General features: G+C 42.0%; 1 protein-coding gene across 1 annotated transcript in view; it reads right to left on the bottom strand.

Moving 5' to 3' along the window:
* GLG1 (golgi glycoprotein 1) overlaps positions 1 to 22,134 on the bottom strand; it is a 70,412-nt gene that overhangs the window by 23,378 nt on the left and 24,900 nt on the right. The window contains exons 3-8 of the mRNA XM_085313819.1: positions 20,680 to 20,766; positions 17,200 to 17,415; positions 9,720 to 9,923; positions 9,010 to 9,081; positions 6,944 to 7,127; positions 4,947 to 5,161 (exon numbers count right to left, since the gene is read on the bottom strand). Of these exons, the coding sequence (XP_085169945.1) occupies positions 4,947 to 5,161; positions 6,944 to 7,127; positions 9,010 to 9,081; positions 9,720 to 9,923; positions 17,200 to 17,415; positions 20,680 to 20,766 (978 nt within the window). The remainder of the gene's footprint in view (positions 1 to 4,946; positions 5,162 to 6,943; positions 7,128 to 9,009; positions 9,082 to 9,719; positions 9,924 to 17,199; positions 17,416 to 20,679; positions 20,767 to 22,134) is intronic.

Raw genomic sequence — 22,134 nt, 5'->3', positions numbered from 1 at the left:
AAAAAAAAAAAAAGAGCTCACTTAGAAGGTAACTTCATGTTGACATCAAACAGTCTACGCTGTTAACATCCTGACACTTGCTTAAATGATTTTTGTCACTGGCCTTCAAGTCCAACTAAATCAAAAGCACAGTTAAAATTTTATCTTCCATCTTTCAAAGGCTGCACCTAAACACCACCCAGCACGTTTTCAGGGGCAAAGCATCTGAAGCATCACAGAACACAGATGAAAAAAAGCATCAGAGCACCGCAGAAAATAAAAGCTAGCATTGCTATTTTTATCCAGTCGGAAGCTCGTAATCACGACAACAGATCGCATACTGCCTGGGAGGAGTGTAAGTTTTCCTGCAACTTCTTGGCCCGATGTTAATTATCCCTAATCCCAGCTTCCAAGGGATGCAGACAACTCAGGACATCACCGCCTGGCAGGCACAAACCAGATTAAATAAGTGTTGATTCAAAAATTCTTGGGATTTTTTTTTTTTTTTTTTTTTTTGAGACAACACTAAAAAAGAATCACATTTTATGTGAATCCGACAGGGTCGATGAGAAGACAGCATAGGATCTAAATCCAGTTCATAACAGAGAAATACACTTTAATGGGCTGGAGAAACAAAAAGTGATTCAACACTAAAAGCTGCAGAAGAGTCGGCGTATTGAAGACAACGAYGGTAATTCTGCCGGTGTGCCTACAAACACAGCCTGCACCTGCGCACCCGCTGCTGGGACCGCTTCAAGTCACACGCTCACATATAAAACGGGATCAAGCATTACGACTACCGAATTATCCCCCCAAGGAAGAAGGGAAGAAGAAAACCTCCAAATCTGACATTTTCTTATGAGCGCAGATTAAGTAAGCTGCCTAGCTGGAGTATATCAGAGTATTAAATAGGCAAGATTCTTCCTCRTGCCTCAGTTAAAGCAGCGTTCTGGTTGCTATCAGGTGGAAGATGCCAAAGTGAACAGAGTCCTAGACCTTGGGCCACAATTTCATACCTTCCAGTTTAAGGGAAGACCGGGTTTGTCTAGTCCCACGAGCCCCACGAGTCTTGGGAGTTTGCTCCCTCTCGCTGCAGCGCTGCATTTCAGACGTACCAAATAGCTTCCAGCTCTCTTCCTCCTTGCAATGCCATTTCAGGAACTAACTGCAGGGGTCCCAAATCAAATTCTCAACCAAGTGCAAAATAAAAAGCAGGGAGCCAGCTCCCCTGACCCAGGAGTAAGTGGGAGGCAAGTAATTTGGCACTGGTGACAAAAGTGAAAGTTTTAGAGCATTTCCCCCCCCTCCCACAACCAACCCTTGCTACTGAAAAGCCGCKGGATAAGCCTTATAACCTGCCGAACTTTCATCCTGAATTGGAGCTACATTAACAATTAAATATCAATTTATTAGCTGTATTAGAAGCTGAAAGCAGAGCTATCAGCCCTTTTAACAGTAATTATAGCTTTTCATGCTCAAGGGATAAACAGGAAAAAGAAAGAGGCCAGAGCAACAGAAAACATATTAGAAAAGGAGCCTGCCAGCAGTGGCTCTAGAACAAAATATTGCTTCCACAGAGCCACACCACAGCTGTTAAACACCATCATGTGCAACTTAACTTCTTGCAGCTGTAGACCCTCTACAGGCTGGTGCTTACAATCGAGGGACACGTATACTTGCTTTCCGATGATCTCCAACCTATGGCCCAAGCGCTACAGCCTCCCAGACCCATCTTCCATATGCACAAGAGCACCTTTACACAGGATAACATCAGGTTATTTGCAGAAGACAACCTAACGACTGGAATATATCCACACTATGTATCCCCAAAGCAAAGAGTTTGTTTCACACTGAGAGGCATGCTCCTCTTGACAAATAAACACACAACCGTATATATAATTTAGATAAATATAAATACATAGGTGCATGCATTTTATTAATCAGTGCTGTYTGTCTCCTGGTGGAGGGCAAGGACCTTTTAAAAAGTTACAGGGGCACCTACCCTCAAATTCAGCCCCTGCCTTCAAGTCAGGATTGACATTGCGATGCCAGAGCCCAACTCCAAATACCCCCTACAAGGGCACATTACAGAACCATGCCTGCAAAACGCTGCCTTTCTACCCCGGGCGAGCAAAATATTCAGGCCTACAGTTGGGCAAAGGCGGCTAACCAAAGACCAGGAAGTTTTTGAACTTTCAGTGTCTTATTCACATTACACAAAGCAATCATTCCTGCCGTGTAGAGCGCCAGACACTTTGGCAAGCTCACTGTGCAAAGTAAAGATGGAGGGGGGAAAAAAACACAATTTTTAGAAGTTTGGGGCTAGGCGTGCCTCTTTCACAGTGATACAGTTAATTGTGAGCACAGAATCTCATATGTAAGATCGGTCTGGTCGGGGTAAGTCACAAGAAAAAAATCCCTCAGAGTGAGAACCCAGGGTTAGAGAAGGCATTTGGTGCATTTGGTTGACAGTTCTAAGCACAAAGGATCATTCAAACCGTTCATGCAGGAAAGTGTACAGGCAGATGCCCCTGCAGAAAAATAAAAGCACTGCGGTTTTTTCTTTTTGTTTTTTTCTATGCAGATGCACAAACATCTTCCTCTCATAAGGGAAGCAGAATCAGAGCCAACCTTGACAGATGGGAGAGCCCAAGTAAAAAGAGATCCAGATTAGACACTTCCAGTTTTAAACTCCTCGAGCAGACTGTAGAGGCAAAGGGGTCTGGTTGTAGTTTCTACACAGAAAAATTTCAGGAGCAGCCCTTCTGCTTTAAGCTAGGCAAGAAATAACTGTTGTATTAGTGTTACCTATAAAGCAACTAAAAGCAGAGACGAACTATCCAGCTGTTCTGCTGGGACAGCAGATTAAGACTTGGTAGATGAAAGACAACATTCAGAGATGGAGCCCAAAGCACCGGAGGCCAACTCTGCTGCAACGACCTCAAAAATGATGTTTTGTTGCCTGCTTTGCTCGATCTTCCTCCGTTTCTGCAGGTGAAAAGGCAGAGACGCCGCGGTACCACCATCACCTGATACGTGCAGACTAAGTGAGACGCCGCGGTACCACCATCACCTGATACGTGCAGACTAAGTGAGAAAGCAGCTTCAGAAAAAAGCATCAGCGGCTCAGCAGAATCATCTGTCAGCAAGTGGATCCTCGAGGTACCAGAAAGCAACTCAAGCAGTTCTGGCTGCTAGGAAGGACTGGACTTCTAACGTGCCATCTTCATGGCCTGTCATATGGACCGGTCTCATAGAACAGCGGAAGGTCTCTCACGAGAGGTCCAGAAGCTGGAAGGGATCCAGCCAATATTCTCTTCCTTAGAAACTAATTTACCTACCAYAGAAGGTAAAAGCAGGAAGCTCGTTCTAGCACAATAAACCACAACGGAACAAAACCTGATAGCAGAGACGACCATCGCCAGTCTAACCACCACCATTCCCATATGAAATATCAACAATGAATAATTTAGGTACTTCCAAAATTGAAGKCAGCTACGTAAGAGCATTATGTCACTCCTCAGGAATCCAGAATACTCGAACGCTTATCTTAYTCTTGCAATAATCTATTTCCTTTTGCCCACAAAAATATGGACAAGCTAACTGTATTTTATAAAATGAACATTTAATTTGCTCCTGCTATCTTTTGTACAGAGACCAGAACACAAGTCACTCAGCTTAAAGGACAGTCACCGACAAGCCCTGCTACTGCATCAACTTCMTGTACAAAAATAAAGCAGTATTTTAATAAGAGATATGGGAACTCCCCCTATAGATTTCTACAGAGGTTCTTTTTTTTCCTAAAAAGTCTGAAATCTCCCATCACTTTGGGAGGTTCCTTGCCTTAACTTGCGACTTACTCTGAACATGCACTTCATGATCTGGGATTTACTCCCAAGCAGAACCGTCCAGTAATTTTTGGATAACCAAATTCTGAGGCAGCAAGTTCAATTTTCAAGTTTAAAAACAAACAAAACAAACAAACCAGAAACAGGTATCCATTTTTTCCACACAAGYGTTGCAAAGCATAACTCACTATAGTTCACTGCAGATATGACTCCAAACACTCAGCTGCTGCWCTGATACACCCAGTATTTATAAAGAATCAGATTCAGCACAAAATCATCCTATGCCTGAAAATAAAATTTCATCAGCTCTTTGTTCATTTATTTTTGCCAACACATACATATTGGGCATATTCCGGCCTCAGGCTCTAAGCTTCATTTAAATTGAAAATGGGCTACAGTGGTTCCCTACACTGCAGGAGGTCAAACTGCTACGTCAGCAGTAACAGAATCCGTACACCACTCCTTGGCCATTTTTGCATCGATGTCCCTTTTCCAGGCTCATCTTGCATATGCAGGCTGAAGGGTCACTAAAAATAGGTATTAAGTACAAATGTAATGTCACATGAAGTACATTGTCTCTCGTTAATGAGTTGGGAGAAATATGAAGCAATTGCTTTCAATTTAAAAAGACTAAACACAAGACTAATCTGGGCCAAAATTAAGTTTAAAAAGGCCAAAAGAACTGCTCTATTAAAAAACAAAGTATTTTAGAGAATGACCATTTTTTTCAGTATCTCCACCTGAAAAAAAYAGTTCATCATACCAATCACTGAAGTTCCATTTCCATCACTCAAGCCAAGTGAAATAGAAAAAAAACAAAAGTTTCCCTACATCTTACATCCAGGAGAGAACGAGATGACTTGAGAACTGCTGGAAAAGAACTACTAGAAACRAAATCCAGAAGAAAACATTATCTTAAAGAACATTACTAATGTGCTGCTAGGTACTAAGTCACACTTTATACCACGATAATTACAGTTGCCTCCAGTGTTCTCTAGTACCCGACAGGATGAGATTGCTTTCAGCACAATCTTCATCGCGAGKCAAAACGTCAACGGACAAATCATCCCTCCTTCCAACTCAACCACCTAGAACCGGAATGACAGAAAAGCATCTTACTGCCTGCTGACAATTCAGCCCGACGTTTCCCTTTTCTCCGCGTACTACTTTCATCAGGCAGTGCAGAGTGCGACCTTTCCGATGCAAGCCCGAGCAGTGGTGTTCGATCTCGCCTCGGCAGCTCAGGATGATTTCTGGGCTCAGTGAGAAGTCTTCCATTAGCATGCGCCGGTAATCCAGCATTTCACCCTGGCACTCGCTGCTCACTTGTCGACCTAAGCCAAGAGCGGAAGACACGAGTTAGCAGCAATGCTTAAGCAGGGGYCTTCTTGACCAGGCACTTTAGGGAYCAAGTCCATATTCTGGACAACTCTAGACTAGCAAACACACTTGAGCAGACTTTCTGGAGATTAAGCCAATTGTTACTGCTGCTCCTGTCATTTAATACAACCTGTAAATTTATCGTTCTCTAGATCCCATGCACGGCTTTCAAAGAGCAAGCTCTTGAAAGATTAGGAGAATCTTATTTTGGACTTTACAGCACAGCTAGGAGTTGCTTTTAAAGAATAAATGAACCCCCCCCCACACTGGATCTGTAGTTTTGTAGTACAGGTTATCTGTTCCCCATACATTTAGGTGGTCATTTTTTCCACTGTGGAATCAGAAGCACTTCCAGTAATTTAAAAGCTTTCTAGGTAGCGGGGCAGGGGGATTAGTCTGGATAGCAGGTTAACCACTCTCACACAGAGGAAAACATTTTCTGGAGCAACAGCACAAAAACCAAAATCAAAGACAACCAAAACATACTGGGTGTCTAAGAAACCAGCTACTGTTGTACAGAAATTTAGCTTTAATAAATGTTGAGATTTGCTACTGAGCAGCTTTACTAGAATCCCATGAAACCAGGTTGAAGTGAGAAGGAATAAGACAGCTTTTTTGGCTGTGTGCCCCTTGTCTATTCACAGGAGTAAAATCCCTGTACAATGGAGGTCCTACAGCACAACAGGGGCTCCCAGACATTATAATACGAAAAAAGCGRAGGGGTATGGGATAATAGCGCTCCTCCCGGGCTAAGCTTCCCGCAGGAGCCACATGCTGCTGAACCTGTTCCACTGCAACAGTGGAAGTTAATAACTGAACAGCAGTTCCCTGCCTGTAATTTGGGAGCACACCTGCTCTGCTGCAGGGGAAGGAAAAAAAACCTTCTCCCGCAGACAGCACACTGCATTTGCAACACGTCAGTCAGAGGCAACGGAGTTAATCAAACTCACAACTGCACAAGCTGCTTAGGGTGCTACGGCAGCCTTCCCCTACGGCACCTGCAGCACTGCAGCGCCCAGCTCCGCCGCAGAATCCAAAACGCTTCATTTGCGACAGAATTCTCCAACACGTGTGCAGAGGATGTAACGTGTGTCGTTTTACACATCACAGCAATTTCATAGAGAACATTTAACATAGTGCTACTTTAGAAGGCCCTCTAATGCCTTTGGGAAAGCCATAGGTAGTAGGATGTCCCTAGCTTGCAGTAACTTAAATGTACAGAACAAACACCGTTGCACTTGATTTCCTTCTACATAGCAAAAATTAGGTAAGAGCTACAGAAATTAAAGCATTTACTCAAGCTACTGAAGGAGCATAAGCAGCACGGGTTTGAATATCCCTGGCTTTCACTGAGTGACGATGAATGTGTTGCCTATTCTGTATTTTAAACTACTAGCATATTTAGTGTTTACTCCATGAAGGATCCTTAGAAGAATTTGCAATTATACACTATCAGTCCAAGTGGGATTTGCCATTTTGCATTTTAAGCTTCTTGCCTACACAGTAAGAGCTGTTGTCAGGAGTGTCCTCAGCTATTTTTATTTAATCTTCAAAATAACAGCGATGAAAGCATCATGATGAAGGAAYTTGCCTTTTTTTGACCCAAATTTTCAAAGCAGCTTACATGGAGAAGGTGGCTATAAATGCCTATTGAAGCTGCTAGTTCAAAGTCCCACACAAATTTTTAAAACCAAGATCCCAGCAAGCAGCACATCGCTCAGGTCAACTCCTCTTACCTCTGTGCACAGCAGACTCTAAACACATCAACAGATAGGAAAGCCTGGCTTCGCGAGACCGGGGAAGATTCTCCACATTACAGCGATACTTCTTCAGATCACTTTTACAGGATTTCGCCAGCGAGTAACTGACTTTGTAGTCTTGGGCAATCAGCTTTTGGCGRGTTGTCAGCGCATCACGACACTGCAGGAGAGAGACATCAGGACAGCTGAATGATGGACACCTGGACACGCTCGTGGCAGGGTGCTAGCCTGGCTACTGACAAGGTTTTCCAAYGTCTTTGCATTTCAGAAGACAACCGGTGCCCTAAAATTCACGTGGCTTAAGCTGGATCACCGCTAAATTTCGTTGTCTCATAGAAACTGCACAGTTAACAACCCACATCTGAGGTCAACAGAGCAAGGGTTTTAAAGGCAACAGTCCTCTGCAGATAGTTTCTCAGAACTGCACGTTCATCCAGCTTTTTGTAAAGAGCTATGGCTGAAAGCATGACTCATCCTYAGTAACTAAGATCAGTAGCTGACATTTATCCCAGTCTGGTACATGCTCACCCCATGCCCTCAAGAAACAACTTTTTCCAGTCACATTTACAGAAGAGTATGTTCTTTGGATTTGCACCATAATGCACTAAACAGATGACAGCTCAGATAAGCAGCCTACCCACGGGAATTTCTAGCCATTTTTCCAAACCYGGTGAGACTCAGAAGGATGCACTGTGACCAAACCTCACCTACACCCCAGGAGCTGCAAGAACCACCCCCTAACTTCATCCAAAAAAGGGCTTCAAAAAAAGCTCGGTGAGCACAAAGCAGCCCAGCAGTCAGCTACTGTCTCCTGTGCGTGTGCAGCACCTGACACCATTAGCAAGGAGAAACATTTTACTAACAGCTTCTGCAAAACTAGAGACTTTGCATGTGGTCCAGCCTCGGCAGCCACGGGGATGAGAATTAGACTGTGCGTTCCTCCTGCTCTGCAAACTGCTCTTCCACCTCGGAGCACCCACTTCTCTCTTCCTATCAAGYAATTTGCCACGGCATTGCCTGAACTCCCAGCCTCCCATATTTATATCTTAAGTCACACAGCTCATCAYGGAAAAGATCCCGCCGCAAAACGCTATCTCTGTACAACCAAAAACAAACCAGGCAAAAAAACAGCACTCTGTCCCAGGAACATCCTTGTATAAAACGAAGCTTTGTTTCAAGCCCTCYGGGACTCCTCCCTCAGTTTTGAATTTGTTAATTGGAACTAAGCTTTCAGATAGCTAATGCATTTAAAGAAAAGRAAATGAGTCTGATCCCTGCAGGCCTCCGAATTGGGCTCCTTCAGTGCAGCTTCTTCGAGAAGGGCTTTGCAGATGGAAATCTTCGCTTCCTTTCAGGCTACAGTTCTACTTAGTTCCTATCACTATGCTGCTGCTTCTGTAATCACTGAAGGCATCGCCGTCTTCCTAAAACACTCACAGCACTACAGCTATGAGTGAACTCTTTTCAGGATTGACTTTACAGATCAACTTTTTTAAAATCTTTTCTTCAGGCAAAAAAAAGAAAGCAAGGAAAACTCCAGTAACTTTGAGCTGTACATCTTTCCCATGCAATCTGMTGCTTAACAGTCAGATAATTACAATCTGGAAAATAAAAATGTGAAATAACCACACAGCTTCCTACATCGAGACATTCAGACAGTTTCTTCCTAACCTGTGCATTATGATATGATTTACACAGGCTTACCTCAGCATGATGCTACTTTTACTTTAAACACTCAATCACCGCACCGCCACTCGAGCTCCAAGCCTACCTTCCCAAATTACCCACCCAAGAGAAGCTTTGATTTATTTACATCCTTAAACTTTAAAGGCTGTAACTTGAACACAATTAATTCAAGGCATCAGCATGTAGYTGGGAACACAAACCTATCAAAAGTAAAGGCGTCTGTTAAAGCAGTCTGTTATCTGGCCATGTAAATGATGGATTTTCCTCAGCACTGGAAAAGAATAACGCAGTCTGGGCTGATGAACGATCTGATGATTTCTGCATTAAGGACTTGTCCCACTGAGACAGATACCTACCTTTTCACTCATTGATTCTTCAAACTTGTGATTAAAGAGGCACTTGTAAACTCGGCCTTCCCCAGCCTGAGTCTGTGAAACAGAACAGTAACATGAGCCATTAAGGACAAGACACATTATGCTTAACAAGCAGGCTAAGCTRTGCCAAAAAGATCTCTTTTTAAGCTAGAAATATATTAAAGCTAGCATTTGAACCGATTATAGTGGCTTCTGTATGAGTGTAAAAAAAAAAAAAAGACAAACTCTTGCTGACACTTTTTCTTTTTTCCACTCATCTGGTTCATCAGCCTTTTAGTGAGAAACCCCTCAGCTGATACAAGTTAATATAGACTGAACAATGCAGCTTTCCAGCTTATCACTCCAGTGGTAAGTGGTAAGTGCTGCAAGTAAAGTCAGAAGAGACTAATCTTGCACAACAGCTTATCMCTGCAGAAGGTAGGAGTCACTCACCTTGGCCTCCCTCTCCCCCATCTGAGAGGCTCTGAACCTTTCACTCCGGGTCTAATGCCCATCAAACCATTTATAAGCCAATTCAGTTCATYAACCAGTAAAAATTGTAGCACTTTTTTGTTGGGTTAGTGAACTGAATACTGGAGTTATTGCACAGTGACAGCAAAGAGGTGCCTGTTTTCAGTGCTACACGACCATACTCAGGTCTTTTTTTTTTTTTAATGGATTAACATAAAAGCGAAGGGAAGAGGACTACTCACATTTTCACAAAATCGTTCTCTGTCATCTCGGCATGCAAAGTAGAGATGCCGGTCCAAGTGGAAGTCATCTGAAGAGAGTTCAGCTACACGAAGAATAGCTTTCTTACACTGATCGGAAACCTGAATTCTAGGATCAGTCTCCTCTGCCTCCTTTACCAGGCCTTTTTCCAGGCAAGCCACCACCTCTCCTTGCGAGTGGGCATCCTACACAAGGAGAGAAAGTGCATACCTGTTCATATATGTGCTCAGTTACAAGTGATCCAGGATTCCAGATAAGCACCACATAAATTGAGTKACAGACAGATCACCTACACATAGCCTGGAAAACATCACTCTTGCTGTACATACGTTCATATGTGGCACAGAAATAATTAATAAACCTCCTGAAAGAGTCCTCATCCGAGTCAGAACTGGTAAGCTACAACACCAGACTCCAAGCCAGGGTCAGYGAAGCAAACTAAGACAATTTACTGTGTATTCACCATCTCCACCTAAGTTCAGCAACSTTGACCTGCACTCTCTTCCCCTACCTTTATATATCACCATCCTGCCGATGGCCAGAGCGCAATTACTCCCTCCAATGCTCTCAGCTTGTTTTGATGCGACTTAATTAGATTATCACTACTTAGTCACACTGCTTAGAGCAGCTTACCAAAATGGCCAAATTATCTTTAATCTGACATAGCTCCCTTAGCACCATGGCAACAGCAAGCAACAGCACCACACTAACAACATACCTGGGGAGAGGAAAAATTATAGTTACTCCATGCTGGGACAAGCCTTTAGTTTGGGCAATGATCATTAGCACACAGACCACACAGAAGCACTGCCCAATCTAGGATCCTTGATGCTAATCCTTCCATTAGGGGGAATAAAAAAAATTCAAAGCATTCAACAGCAGTTGAAGTCTCAGACAAAGCAGTTCTGACCCACTACTGCAACCCACGCCCACTGTCCTCCAAGTTTAATAGAGCCTGAAGACAACTTTGGACTATGACCAGCAACTACAAATAAACGTAGCGAGCCTGTGCTTTATAGGAAAGCAGGGAAAAGGCAGGACAAAGCTGACCAAAGCTCCATTTAACTTTCTACATCTTCCTGATGTGGTTAGAAAGAGATTCTTCTAAAACCAAGAATTCTTCTGTAACAGATCTTCTCTCACAGCTTCTGCAAGTTTTTCATGCGAAGAGGAACATCTTCTATCACAAATCCAATTCCTTAATCTACGCTGCGAGAGGATATTGCTATTTTCTGAGGGGTGCAACAAAGCATGAACATTTGCATACGTCTGAATCACTCAACCTGGCATCTGTGGCAACCACTTAAGATTTATCCATTACTGTCGTAGCAGCATGAGTAAGAGAACGGTCTCCAGAAAACACGGCCAYGACTACTCAAAGCAGTGCAATTCTTCCATATCTTTTTGCGACACTTCTCTTCARACAGGCAGCCTTTGATCACAGTTTGACTCTGCTACGTTAGGAGCACAAGCAGAACAGGCCAATTACAGTGTAATAAGCTTGTGGGGTTTGTTTAAGAGCTGGAAGTTTTCTAAACAAACAAAAACAAACCACAGAAAAAAAGTCACCCTACTCTGGTTCACTCTTTGCTTTGAATGGGAATTTACCAACTATACATGCCAGCCAGGCATCAGCACCTTCAAGAAAATCTCATTTTATACACACACACACACATATATATATATATGCATGTGTGCATATATATAATTAATTAATTAACAGATTCTAGTAGCAAGTTTGCCACGTTATTACTTAAAACTGCCACTTATCCATAACCACACCAAACACAAACTGCTTCTCAAACCCTTGCGGTCATTCATACGCAGCAATTACAAGGGAGCTGGCAGGACTAAACGACTGAAAACCACCACCTTCAGCTCCTGCAGCAGTCCCGGGCTCCAGCCGAGCCAAGGGAGGCAGCTGGGAGGCAAGGCAGGCCAGGCTTATTCCCTCACCTGCAGGCTCTCCCCAGCAACCAAGGCAGGAAGGCACAAGTTAGCTTTTCCTCCTAGACTTGGTAGAAGTTTCCAAGTTTCTTCCAGTTTAGGTCTAGATTCCTAGTCAACAGCTTCATGCCACACACAAAAGTAAACCTATTTTTAATAGCCTAGTGGAAGCCAATTTCTAAATGCAAGATATGAGCATTTACTGCTGCGTTCCAGGGATACAACATAAAATCACCAATTATTTGCGTTATTTCACAAATACAGTTTTTAGATTTGGGTAGATCATCTTGCAGTACTGGCTACTCTGCTGCCCTATATTACAGTAATTTAAAACACATTAGACATAACAGAAATGTAATTATGCACAAGACCACATAGCTGGCTCCTGAAAGAGGCAATTTTGCCTGTTCTCCTACCACTCACACACCTTCTCATGGTGCCACTGGTGTTCCTGTGCCCACCTGACAAGCGTTTGAGAGATTTATTAAACAAAGCTGGGTTCTTTTGCAAGCAGATGAGGTCCCTAAGAACTAGTGCTGAGCAAAACAGTGTAATCCCTTGAGAGGTGGCACGAAGTTACACCAGCTGAAGGACATCACAGAGCTGCAGTCTTATTTTCTTCAAAAGTGCATGAAGGCAGCTGTGCTACTGGTCAAACAAATAACACAGAAGCATCAGTTCAATCGCTAGTTTTAAACATTTAAATAAGTGACCTGAGTTTTCAGAGCTTTGTACCTAAATGCCTAGCATGAATGAACATAACTAAGTACTGAATATGAGCTCGGAGCAAAAAAGAAAGACTGCCAGCTTATTATATCCGTACCACAGATCAGAAAGGTGTATGAAAATCCACATCAGGATGCATGCTCACTGCCATACTGAAGTACATTATAACTGCTCTTAATTTTACAAGGCTTTAATTAGTGGTTAGCATATACTGTATTTAAGATCGTACGCTCTGTTATTGCGGACCGGAGGGGAAAGCAAACACGGGCGTACGGCCGCACRCAACTGTCTTTGCAGCAGTTGGTAATGAGAATTTTGACAGAGCGATCCTAAAGGGTGGCACAACAGCTCCGACATACATTTGCAATGACTGCATTTCTTTGGAAATGCACACRCTCTCCCACCTGCATTTCGCTTGCCAGCGGTCCCGCCAGGGCCGGCTCCGATTCGGGCGCACCAAAGCCGAGGAGGCTGGTTTTGCACCGCGAGCCCTCACGGTCCCGCTCCAGCGCCGGCTCCCCGCTGCCTAACGAGGAGTAAATGCCTGCTGCAGCTCCTGCACCAGGTGAGCCCTAATGAGCTTTGCTTCTCTTTAGCACCCCGCTGCCAGAAAACCTACATAACATTCAATACTTCCATCTCTAAGTTGTTTTCACAGGTCAAGGCTTCAAAAATCTGCTGTGAGGGATTGATAAGAGTCTAGGCTTCAGGTCTCTAGTAAGCCATACTGAAATACAGAAGACTCCAGCCAAAAAAAGAAACACCCACACAAGCCTCTCTGAATTGTCATCTCACCATCACTACAATTCTTAAATAAAGAACTTGGTCTGAAAATGTAAACACACTAGATAGGTGGGAGATCCCTAGCCCAGGGATCTCCCACCTCTCTCTCTCTCTCTTTTTTTTTTAATACATTTCAGGCTTTGCAATTCTTGTTTGCAATTTTCTAAAGATCCCCAGAAAGACTCTATTCTGTCTGAAACTTGTCATGCCCTGAGCTCACTACTGCTGCTGTTGTGGAGTTACACAGATAAACTCGGGAAGCRAAGAGATAAGAGCCAGAGGACAAAGCCGCAGCACCCAGGAGGGTAAAACATAACCTGTTTTTATCAACGAGCATCTTGCACTGAGCAGCCAGTGCTGACTTGCTGGAAGCAGAGCAGCCAGGCTATAGAAACCAGCAGCCTCTTACCTAGTGGCTGTATCTCAAGTTTCACTTTGGCACTTCACGGGGCTAATTTGGAGGCCCAGATTACAGGGATCGCTCTTAGATAACTCTCAGTACTTTAGCTGATAGTACACCACTATAACACTACACTAAGTAAACAGACTGAACGAAATGGTATCACACTTCCAGTTTCGACTTGCTTCCCCTCTGCGTCCGGAGCTTGTACGAAACTAGGGGAAGAGCGAGGCCAACCATCGTCAAAGCACTGGGAGAAAAAACAAGTGAAAAAACGCTCTCCTAATGTGTCAGTTTTAGGAATCTGGAAAATACTGTTATCTGGGAAAGTGCTAAGACAAACGTGCAATTTAAGCTCATGTCTCTTTTAATGTGGCAAATAAATCAATTCCAGCTCAGGCAGCACRGCTAAACCCAAGCTAGTGCCAGCGCCTCTACACACCGCCCAGTAAGTTGATGCAACCTTAGCCGTATCAGGAAAGCAACAAGCTCGTTCTGGGAGGCAGGTCAAGGAAAGCTCACTTGCAATCACTAATCTCAACTTCATATTAGATTCCTAAGGCATGAAAACAAAGCAAGGTTTAAATACCAGGAGAGCAAATGCACTATGAAGCACAACAGGCAACTGGAAGGGTAACAGGAGCCACTCTTACGTATTTCTCCTTTAGCCCCCAAAAAGCAAACGTGTTACAAAATATACTTAAAGCTTGCAAACGAGGTATCTTCCTCCTTTCTTACGTTTACAAGCCTACAGTCTGAAGCACTTCTAAGTTGTGCTTCACTGTACAGAACAGAAAGCCAACAAGAAACATGGAAGAGAAAACATAGGAAATATCATACCAGAAACACCAGAAACAGTATTCAGTAAGGAATTAGAAAGCTAAAACAAAAATAGGAATTACAGGAAATCATTAGCTAGCATAGGGGCTTGAGGAAGCAATGTAATTCCAGAATATACCTACTGTAGCACCTTTTACATTAAAAAATGAGCTTAACCCAGTTAATCAGAGGAAATATCTACTAATAGCCTGATGGCTTCTGATGGATGGAGCTAGTGGTCTAGCACTGCTTATCTCCATAAACATTGGAAGAATCTCTTTTCCTGTCTTCCTCCAAGCGTTCAGTTATACCTCGTCGCGCTCAAGGACGACTGACTTTCTCTACCGGCAGCTCTCAGAAGCTATGGTACGGAGGCAAAATCTAAATGAGTAGCTGAGATTTTTTTCAAGTAGCAACGAGATAGAACAGAGCATCAACAAAAGAAATGCTTGTGTAGCCACTTAGAGCTGTTCCCATAGCAGTATAAAATACTTCAATGGCTCTAAGTGCCAAAAATGACAACGTAACAAAAGATACCACACCACAGACTCATGCTTTTACAAACCAAGGCAAAATATTCTGGGTTGACTGCTAGAAAGTGAGGAAAGTGCACAAACTCCCATAAAGGTTCGTTACTGACTTGCATCGCTGCCCCATAGTTTGCATTCATTTCTCCCAGACGCCTTGCGACTACCTTAGCCACCCAGGCCACCCTTTTTTTCTTCAGTCTCCAGCTTTACTCCTCGCACRTCTTAGTATCAGCAGTCAGCTAAGCAGGGAACCCACACACAGCTTTAATTCATCAAATACCAACTTGCATCCAGGGCACTAAAAAGAACAAAAGTGGTACAGAAGGGAACTGCTACACCACTGCACAGGTAGCTGATACCAACAGGCACACAAAATAAAGCTAAAATCAGGACCGCAGACAACAGCAGTCCTGGATTTTTCTACATCTGAATTCCAATACTGCCGTATAGACACAYGTAAAGCTTTGTATCCCCATTTCTGAAAGAACAAAATTCTGCTGACACCAACTTCCCCATCATCACCCCTCTACGCTCATTTATCATTTTTACACTCTCAGAATGACCTACTGCTACCTGCTACTGCATTAACCAGCAGAAGTACTTACCCAGACCAGAAAGAGGGACACCAGTCTGCACGCGGGTTTCAAAGTCAAACTAGCGCACGCGAGCAGGTTGCTATTGGCTTTACTTCTACTCCAAGAGATTTAGTTTACACTCGTGAAATCCATACTACTGTAGTCTTCCTCAGCTAGGTTCCTCCCGTGCTACCACAAGTATTTTAGTCAAGCCACAGATAACATGCAAAACCTGACACGCGGATTACCTGTAGTATACTTACGATTCCATACTGGTTATTGAAACCAGTGTCTCAGTCCAAGAGATCCTTTAGCCTAGAAGAGAACCTTTATTTTCTAGAGAAAACAAGTTACTCAGCTGCTACCAGACAAACTGCAGTGCTTGCAAATTCCTCCCACTTCTACACTTACTTTTACTCTTGACAAGTACCTGTTTTCAAGTTTTCTGTTGTTCAGCTAAGCCTTCTAGCGTATACTTGCACTTCAGTTTAGCATGCTACAGATGGATTTGCTTACAGCAGTGACAAACTAGCAAAATCTCTAACAATTATAGCTATCCGTCCAATTCCTGTTATCTAAAAAACTGGTTTATTTTTTACTAAGCTTTTCACCTTCTCATTGACAGCTGATTTAAGAACCTAATTCTTAAAAATGGAAGAGCTATAATTAAAAAACATTGTAAAAAGTTTATAGTCTAATTTTAACTTTATCCCTAAGCATAAAATCTTACCATAAAACAAGTCACTCATTCATGCAGCAGCACATAACTGCTGCCTGCATTAGCTACACTGAAGTGTGTGGGGGGGGAAGACAGTGCCTTGAAAATGACCCCGCTTTCAGTTACCACAAACTTTCTTTGCATTTCCTGCACAGTCACCAAAATAAAGCATCTGTAATGCATACAGATTGTCCAGTGAGGCTTCCTAGCGCCACGGGCTGCAGTAGAAGCTGGAAGATTTAATGAGGACTAATGAATACAAACACAGGAACAGTCAAACTGGTACGTGAAACTACATAAATATTAGAGTGAAGAATTACAAGAGTAGTACAGTCAATATCAACAGACCTCCATTTAACTCTTATAGGGCAAAAGGACACTGATTTATTCATTAAAACCAGTAGAGTATTAAAGAGTCAGACCTACTAAAATCTGACATTAGAGATTAAGTGTTCTCCAATCATTTTCTTTTTGGGTGGGCAGCGGGAAGAGAAAGGAGAAAAACAGAGAGTCTTGATCCATTCCATCATCTATAGACTGAGAAAGCAGAATGGGTTAGCACAGGCTGCACTACCTCAATAACCTTCTGCCTCAGACACAACCCACGGAAATAAGTCTAGCAATGGGTCACTTAAAGCTGCTGTTTGGATTCGCCGTATCAAGTCAAGCCTAAGCAAGTTTAACCAAAAGGACAACTACCTACCAGATTACCTGTGGTGTGGTGAGGAAAAGAGACAAATGAAGGTCATCTCTCTACAAACAGCAGTTCCTCAAAGCAATAAACACACCTTATTAAAAACGAACTATAGGGAATAAGGACGTCACCCTTTGTATGCAGCTTAAGTATTCATGGATTTTCACAGTTGCAAGTAAGACCACTATAATATAGTGTTGCAGGACTTGCATAAACTTAACTGAATCACTTTTACAAGCCTATTGACAATCTACATGTTCTCTGGATACCTTTTCTCCAGGTCGAATGCTGCCACACTTCAGGAGATTGATATCAGCCTTGCAGTCATCCATGAAGCCACAAATCAACCGATAATCGCTGAAGATAATGGCTGTCATTTTAGTGATGTACTGATGGCACTGGTATTCAGTGATGTTTCCTCTGTGATCCACCAAACAAGACACCAAGAAACCTTTACCAACCGGTTCATCTGCACACTCTTTGATCTGTTCAAAGAAAAAAAAGATAATATAGTGGCTGCAAATGATTTTAAACATCTTAAAAACTCCTCAGGCATAGAAACTTGCACCTACAGTTTCAAGAACTGTTGTCAAAAAAAAGCCCTCTAGGCCTAAGGTTAATTTTCAGCAAGTCAGAATACTTGAATATTTCAGAAATGAGAAATACTTAATTTGTGCCAATATCCAAAGTAAATGCAATGACCTTGAAGATTATCAGTTTTCTGGCTCAATAATCATCTTTCATAACAATCGCACTGAATCCCCGCAATCAAGTGCATTTGTAGAAAAAATGCTACTCTGACAGTCTTTATTTAGAAAACTGAGCATATTATTGTAGCATTACTATATCATACTTGGGCCCCCATTAACATTTGACCTTGTAGTGTTATATTTTGGCTAGAAGTGAGATTGATTCAAAAGTCAATATAATATTTATTGAACTGTTTTTATAACTGTCTAGAAGTTGAAAACATTGCTTTAAAGGAAAATCTTCATCAGGTTTGTTTTTGTCTAGCTCTTACAGGAGCTGATTGTTGATACTAAACCATATTACCCAGCAGTCTGAAAAAAAAGTCATTGCTAATAAAAGCTGAAAACTGGGCAGAGACTGGGAGAGCAGTATACATGATCAGACAGGTCCCCAGTAGAAATCACAGTCTGCAGTGCTCAGGAAAGCAGACAGTAAGGTCAAAATGTCACCTTTAGAAGTAAAGGGCACAGGCTGTTTTCATAGCGTCTTTCCAAAGAAGTGGAAAAACACGGTTGCTTATCCATTAAGGACACTCCCAGAGGAATCGTGAGATCAGGAGCAGTACCGCGATGCCCTGCTCCGTGCTCCAAGGAGCTTCAAGATTACGCTGCCTCTTTGGACACCTGGGAAGATGCTGTGTTGAAACACTTGCCCAGTTCCAGTGTCCCTGACTAGAGGGATGTGCCGAAAAAAAATAAAGTCGTAAGAATGAAGCAGCATAAAAAGTACTTTAAGAGACTGGAGTCCAGTAACTCCAGCAAGAGATACGCAGGTTGAATCGATTACATTGTTTTTATTCCTATATAGATACTAAAGGACTTGTCAAACTAGGAGGAGACCAGCAACAATCAGTAAGCCAAGCTTCTTCAGACACCAAACAGGGAAAACACTAAGAGCACACACTGAGTCATTTTTTCAGTTTCTCCAATACCAAGTGGGAATCTTTACACTGGAAGGGAAGATGTTGCTAGAAAGAGATGCTCTAATTCAAACAAGAATGAATACAGGTCACACTAGGTGACTAAAATAAATCTTTCTGCCTCAGTTTATGAAGCCGTTGCTTTCCATTTATCAAGTAAAACATGCAACATTTAAAAAACTTGACTTGAAGGCAGATGTAGCATGGTAGACTACTTTCTAAATAATCCACATTAGAAAAACATAGCTAAAGGTTGATTTTACTATTACAGAGAAGGTATAAAGTGCATCTTTATTTTAGGCAAAAACACACGCGATTCACTGCAGGGTGAAAGGGAGGGAGTTGAGCAAGCTTCCTCCGAGAAAAACTACGTCTTTGGTTTGGCCCTACTCAGATGAAGCACCACGAGCCAAACCAGCACACAACGGCAACCCGCTGTGTTCAGAAGAGCCTGGCACTGGAAACAAATCCAGATCCTCTGCGGCCAAGTCACTGAACCATGTAAAAGATCAAGCAATCACATGTGCTATTGGCTGGCCACTTCTACAGCAACCACCATTATCTGGTAACCAACTATAATTCTGGATTAAAATTACAGCCAGAAGTTATAAAGGTGTAACAGCTGAGAAAAACGTTGACCTTCACATTAAATTGGTATTTAGCTCATAAGGACAGAAAGTGCCCAAATGACTATCTCAATAGTCACTAATTCACAGGTGACTATCACTAGACCTTATTCTTCTAGCTGTACTTTGTTCTAAAAACACACAACAGGGAAACAGCTATCTGTTAGTTTGAACTAAATAAAAGTGTTAATAGGCAAGTACTCTAGTAGTTCTTAAAGATTTTAAGGCATTTCTACTAAAAACTATTCAGTGAAATGCTTTACGCACTTGCCTCAGCATTTATCAGTTATTAATCAACTGATCAAGCACATACGATTACTGTTACTTATCTAACTACTCACCAAATGGCAAAATCACTCTCAGTCGAATTTTATAAAAGAAATACTGGAGATTAACGTACAGCTAAAACATTGTGCTTTTCCCACTACATTTAGAGACCATATCCAAGATTTGGTGCACAACATTTACAACAGTACTAGACTGTCATTGTACAAAAATGGTAACTAAACACACTCTTAAGAGAGCATTTTCAAGAATGTCTAGGCTGTAAATTCTGCAGCAGCTCCATAACGTAAAACAAAGTTGCAAACAGAAAATATTTGTCTTTCTTTGACTGCAAAAAGTGAGATTCAGTAGATTTGGCAGCGCTTTCATTTGGGAGCTACTGAACTCCAAACGCAGTATAATCCTTGAATGTGAGCTGCCTTCCTGCCACTGTTTAATCTTCTAGCTTTCTAACTTACGGTTTTCTCACTAATGTCACCGTTACCTGCAACTCGAATGGTACTAAAAGAAGTGGAAGCATGAGCCTAAGCAGGGTAGAAGGAACAAGCTATTGAGTACTTCTCACCTACACTACTATTTCCCAAACCTTTTGAGCCAGATGGCTTCGTGTGCTCCTCTCGGAATTAACTGAAAACACGGTAATGAAAAGAGAACTATGTAGGTGATTCTGAGCATTTGGGGTCTTGGGGAAACTACTCATCTTAAATCTACTCTAAGCACTGCCACATCGCCCATGCCTAATAGGCTGGCGTGACAAGCAAGTCCGCACTACTGAAAGCTGGGCCTATGGAAAACAAACTGCCGATGCAAACGGGCTGCAGAGAAGGTCTGCCATTCATGCAACCAATTCTCCTCCAAAGAAACCTACTTTAAATACCCAGTACAGAGTCCCTGGAGTAATTTACATTGAACTCGGAATTAAAAAGTATGCTGATTCACTATTTATGTCTATGAGTCTATCCTTTCTGATAGATAAAAAAGGTATCAAAATTAGACTTACACTTTTTTGGAAGACTGAATGAAGCAGGTAAGCCCAGGAATCTGACCTCTAAGGCTACAGCTTCCCCAAGCCCCAAGATGTTATTCTCACTCATCATCACACAGAGACTCTAAAAGAAACGGAAAATCCCCCAATGCCGCAAAGCAGTCATTCCTTTCCTCCAGCTCACCTCAGCAATAGTGGACTTGCACACTTCTCTGGCCACGGATTCGAACTTCGGATCTGTAGTCAAGTTCAGCTTGTAGTTCCATAAGAGCTGGAGAGAGATTATTTGTAGAAAGAAGGTTTAAGAGCTTGCCATTGAGTAAGAACAGATATTTTGTTGCAGAAAAGAATGAAACACCAGTTATTTCAAAATCTGCATCATCTTTCTATAGTGTAATAATCAATGCAAAGCAAAATCTCCTTGACAACAACTATTTCCACAATAATTTGCTTATCTTTAAGAAATTCAGATTGCTAAAGCTCTCCTTAAGGTCATGAGCTGATCCATTGAAGAAAATATATTTAATAAAGACAATTCCGTAACTGAAAGGATAAAACAGTGAAAACCCTAACTTGCTACCTGCTACGGATTTAGCAACCTCTTTAGCCCACCACAGCATCCTGTGTTACAGTTTATTTGCACAACACACGATCTAACAAAAAAATGCATATCCTCGACATGAGCAGGTGTCATATTGAAAACCTAGCAAATTTATCATAAAAGCAAGCAGACCATACAAGTGGTTCCTTATTCACTTCCTTCTTTGAAGGGCTGTGACTAGACACAGACATGCTTTAAACTTACAGGCTCTCCATCTTGCTGAGCACAATACACTAGATGTTAGACTACAAAACACCTCAGACTGTTCTTCTAAAAGCCAGAGATTAGCTCATCTGGAAGTCTAATTCTTGTACAATGATTTAATGCATCTAATTTTGGCCAAGTTACATTCTACGTGCTTATACACGTCCCAGATTTCCTCCTGAGACACTGAAGTAAAAAACAAGACAAGATAGCCAAGTCTCAGCAAATTAACAGGTGAGATTTTGCTCAAGAGAACCTCTTATTAGCACGTGTTTTCTCCTTTAGGAATTTATGTTAAACATTTTAAAGGAACATAAAGGTAAAGTAGTTAAATTTCAAAACCTAATTAACTTTTATGAGAAAAATCAAATTAGTATCAAAATGGTAAATAGTTTGCTCACACTTTTACTAYGAAATTTGAATTGTACACAAAATGTAGGCTACGTTTTCCCAGGAGAAATTTCCCAGACTACCAAAGACTGTGAAAAAAGGCAAAGAAATTTTTGTTTGGATGCGGAATTACCTTTTCTCTGATTTAGCTTTCAATCATTCTCCATCATCATCTGCCTGGGAAGCTAAGACTTTACCCATGCTCCCTGTTCATGAATGGCTTCTTTAATCCACGTGGCCCAACATCTGCCTTGTGGCAAAGAAGCTGCCATTTAATCCACCAGAAGAAAGGTCCAATTTTGATTCCTAAAATTCTCATTTTCTTCCTTATTCAGGTAATTTCTGTTGACATAACTGATGGGTTATATGTCAGATGCTTTCCCTCACCCTTTTTTWAAAAAAGGGAAGATTTAGTATGAAAATGTAAAATCAAAATAAAACCCA

Source organism: Rhea americana, unplaced genomic scaffold (genome assembly GCF_003343005.1).
Source record: "Rhea americana isolate MKP2758 unplaced genomic scaffold, rheAme1 scaffold_397, whole genome shotgun sequence".
NCBI lineage: Eukaryota > Metazoa > Chordata > Aves > Rheiformes > Rheidae > Rhea > Rhea americana.
This window is presented reverse-complemented; position numbering and strand designations above follow the sequence as displayed.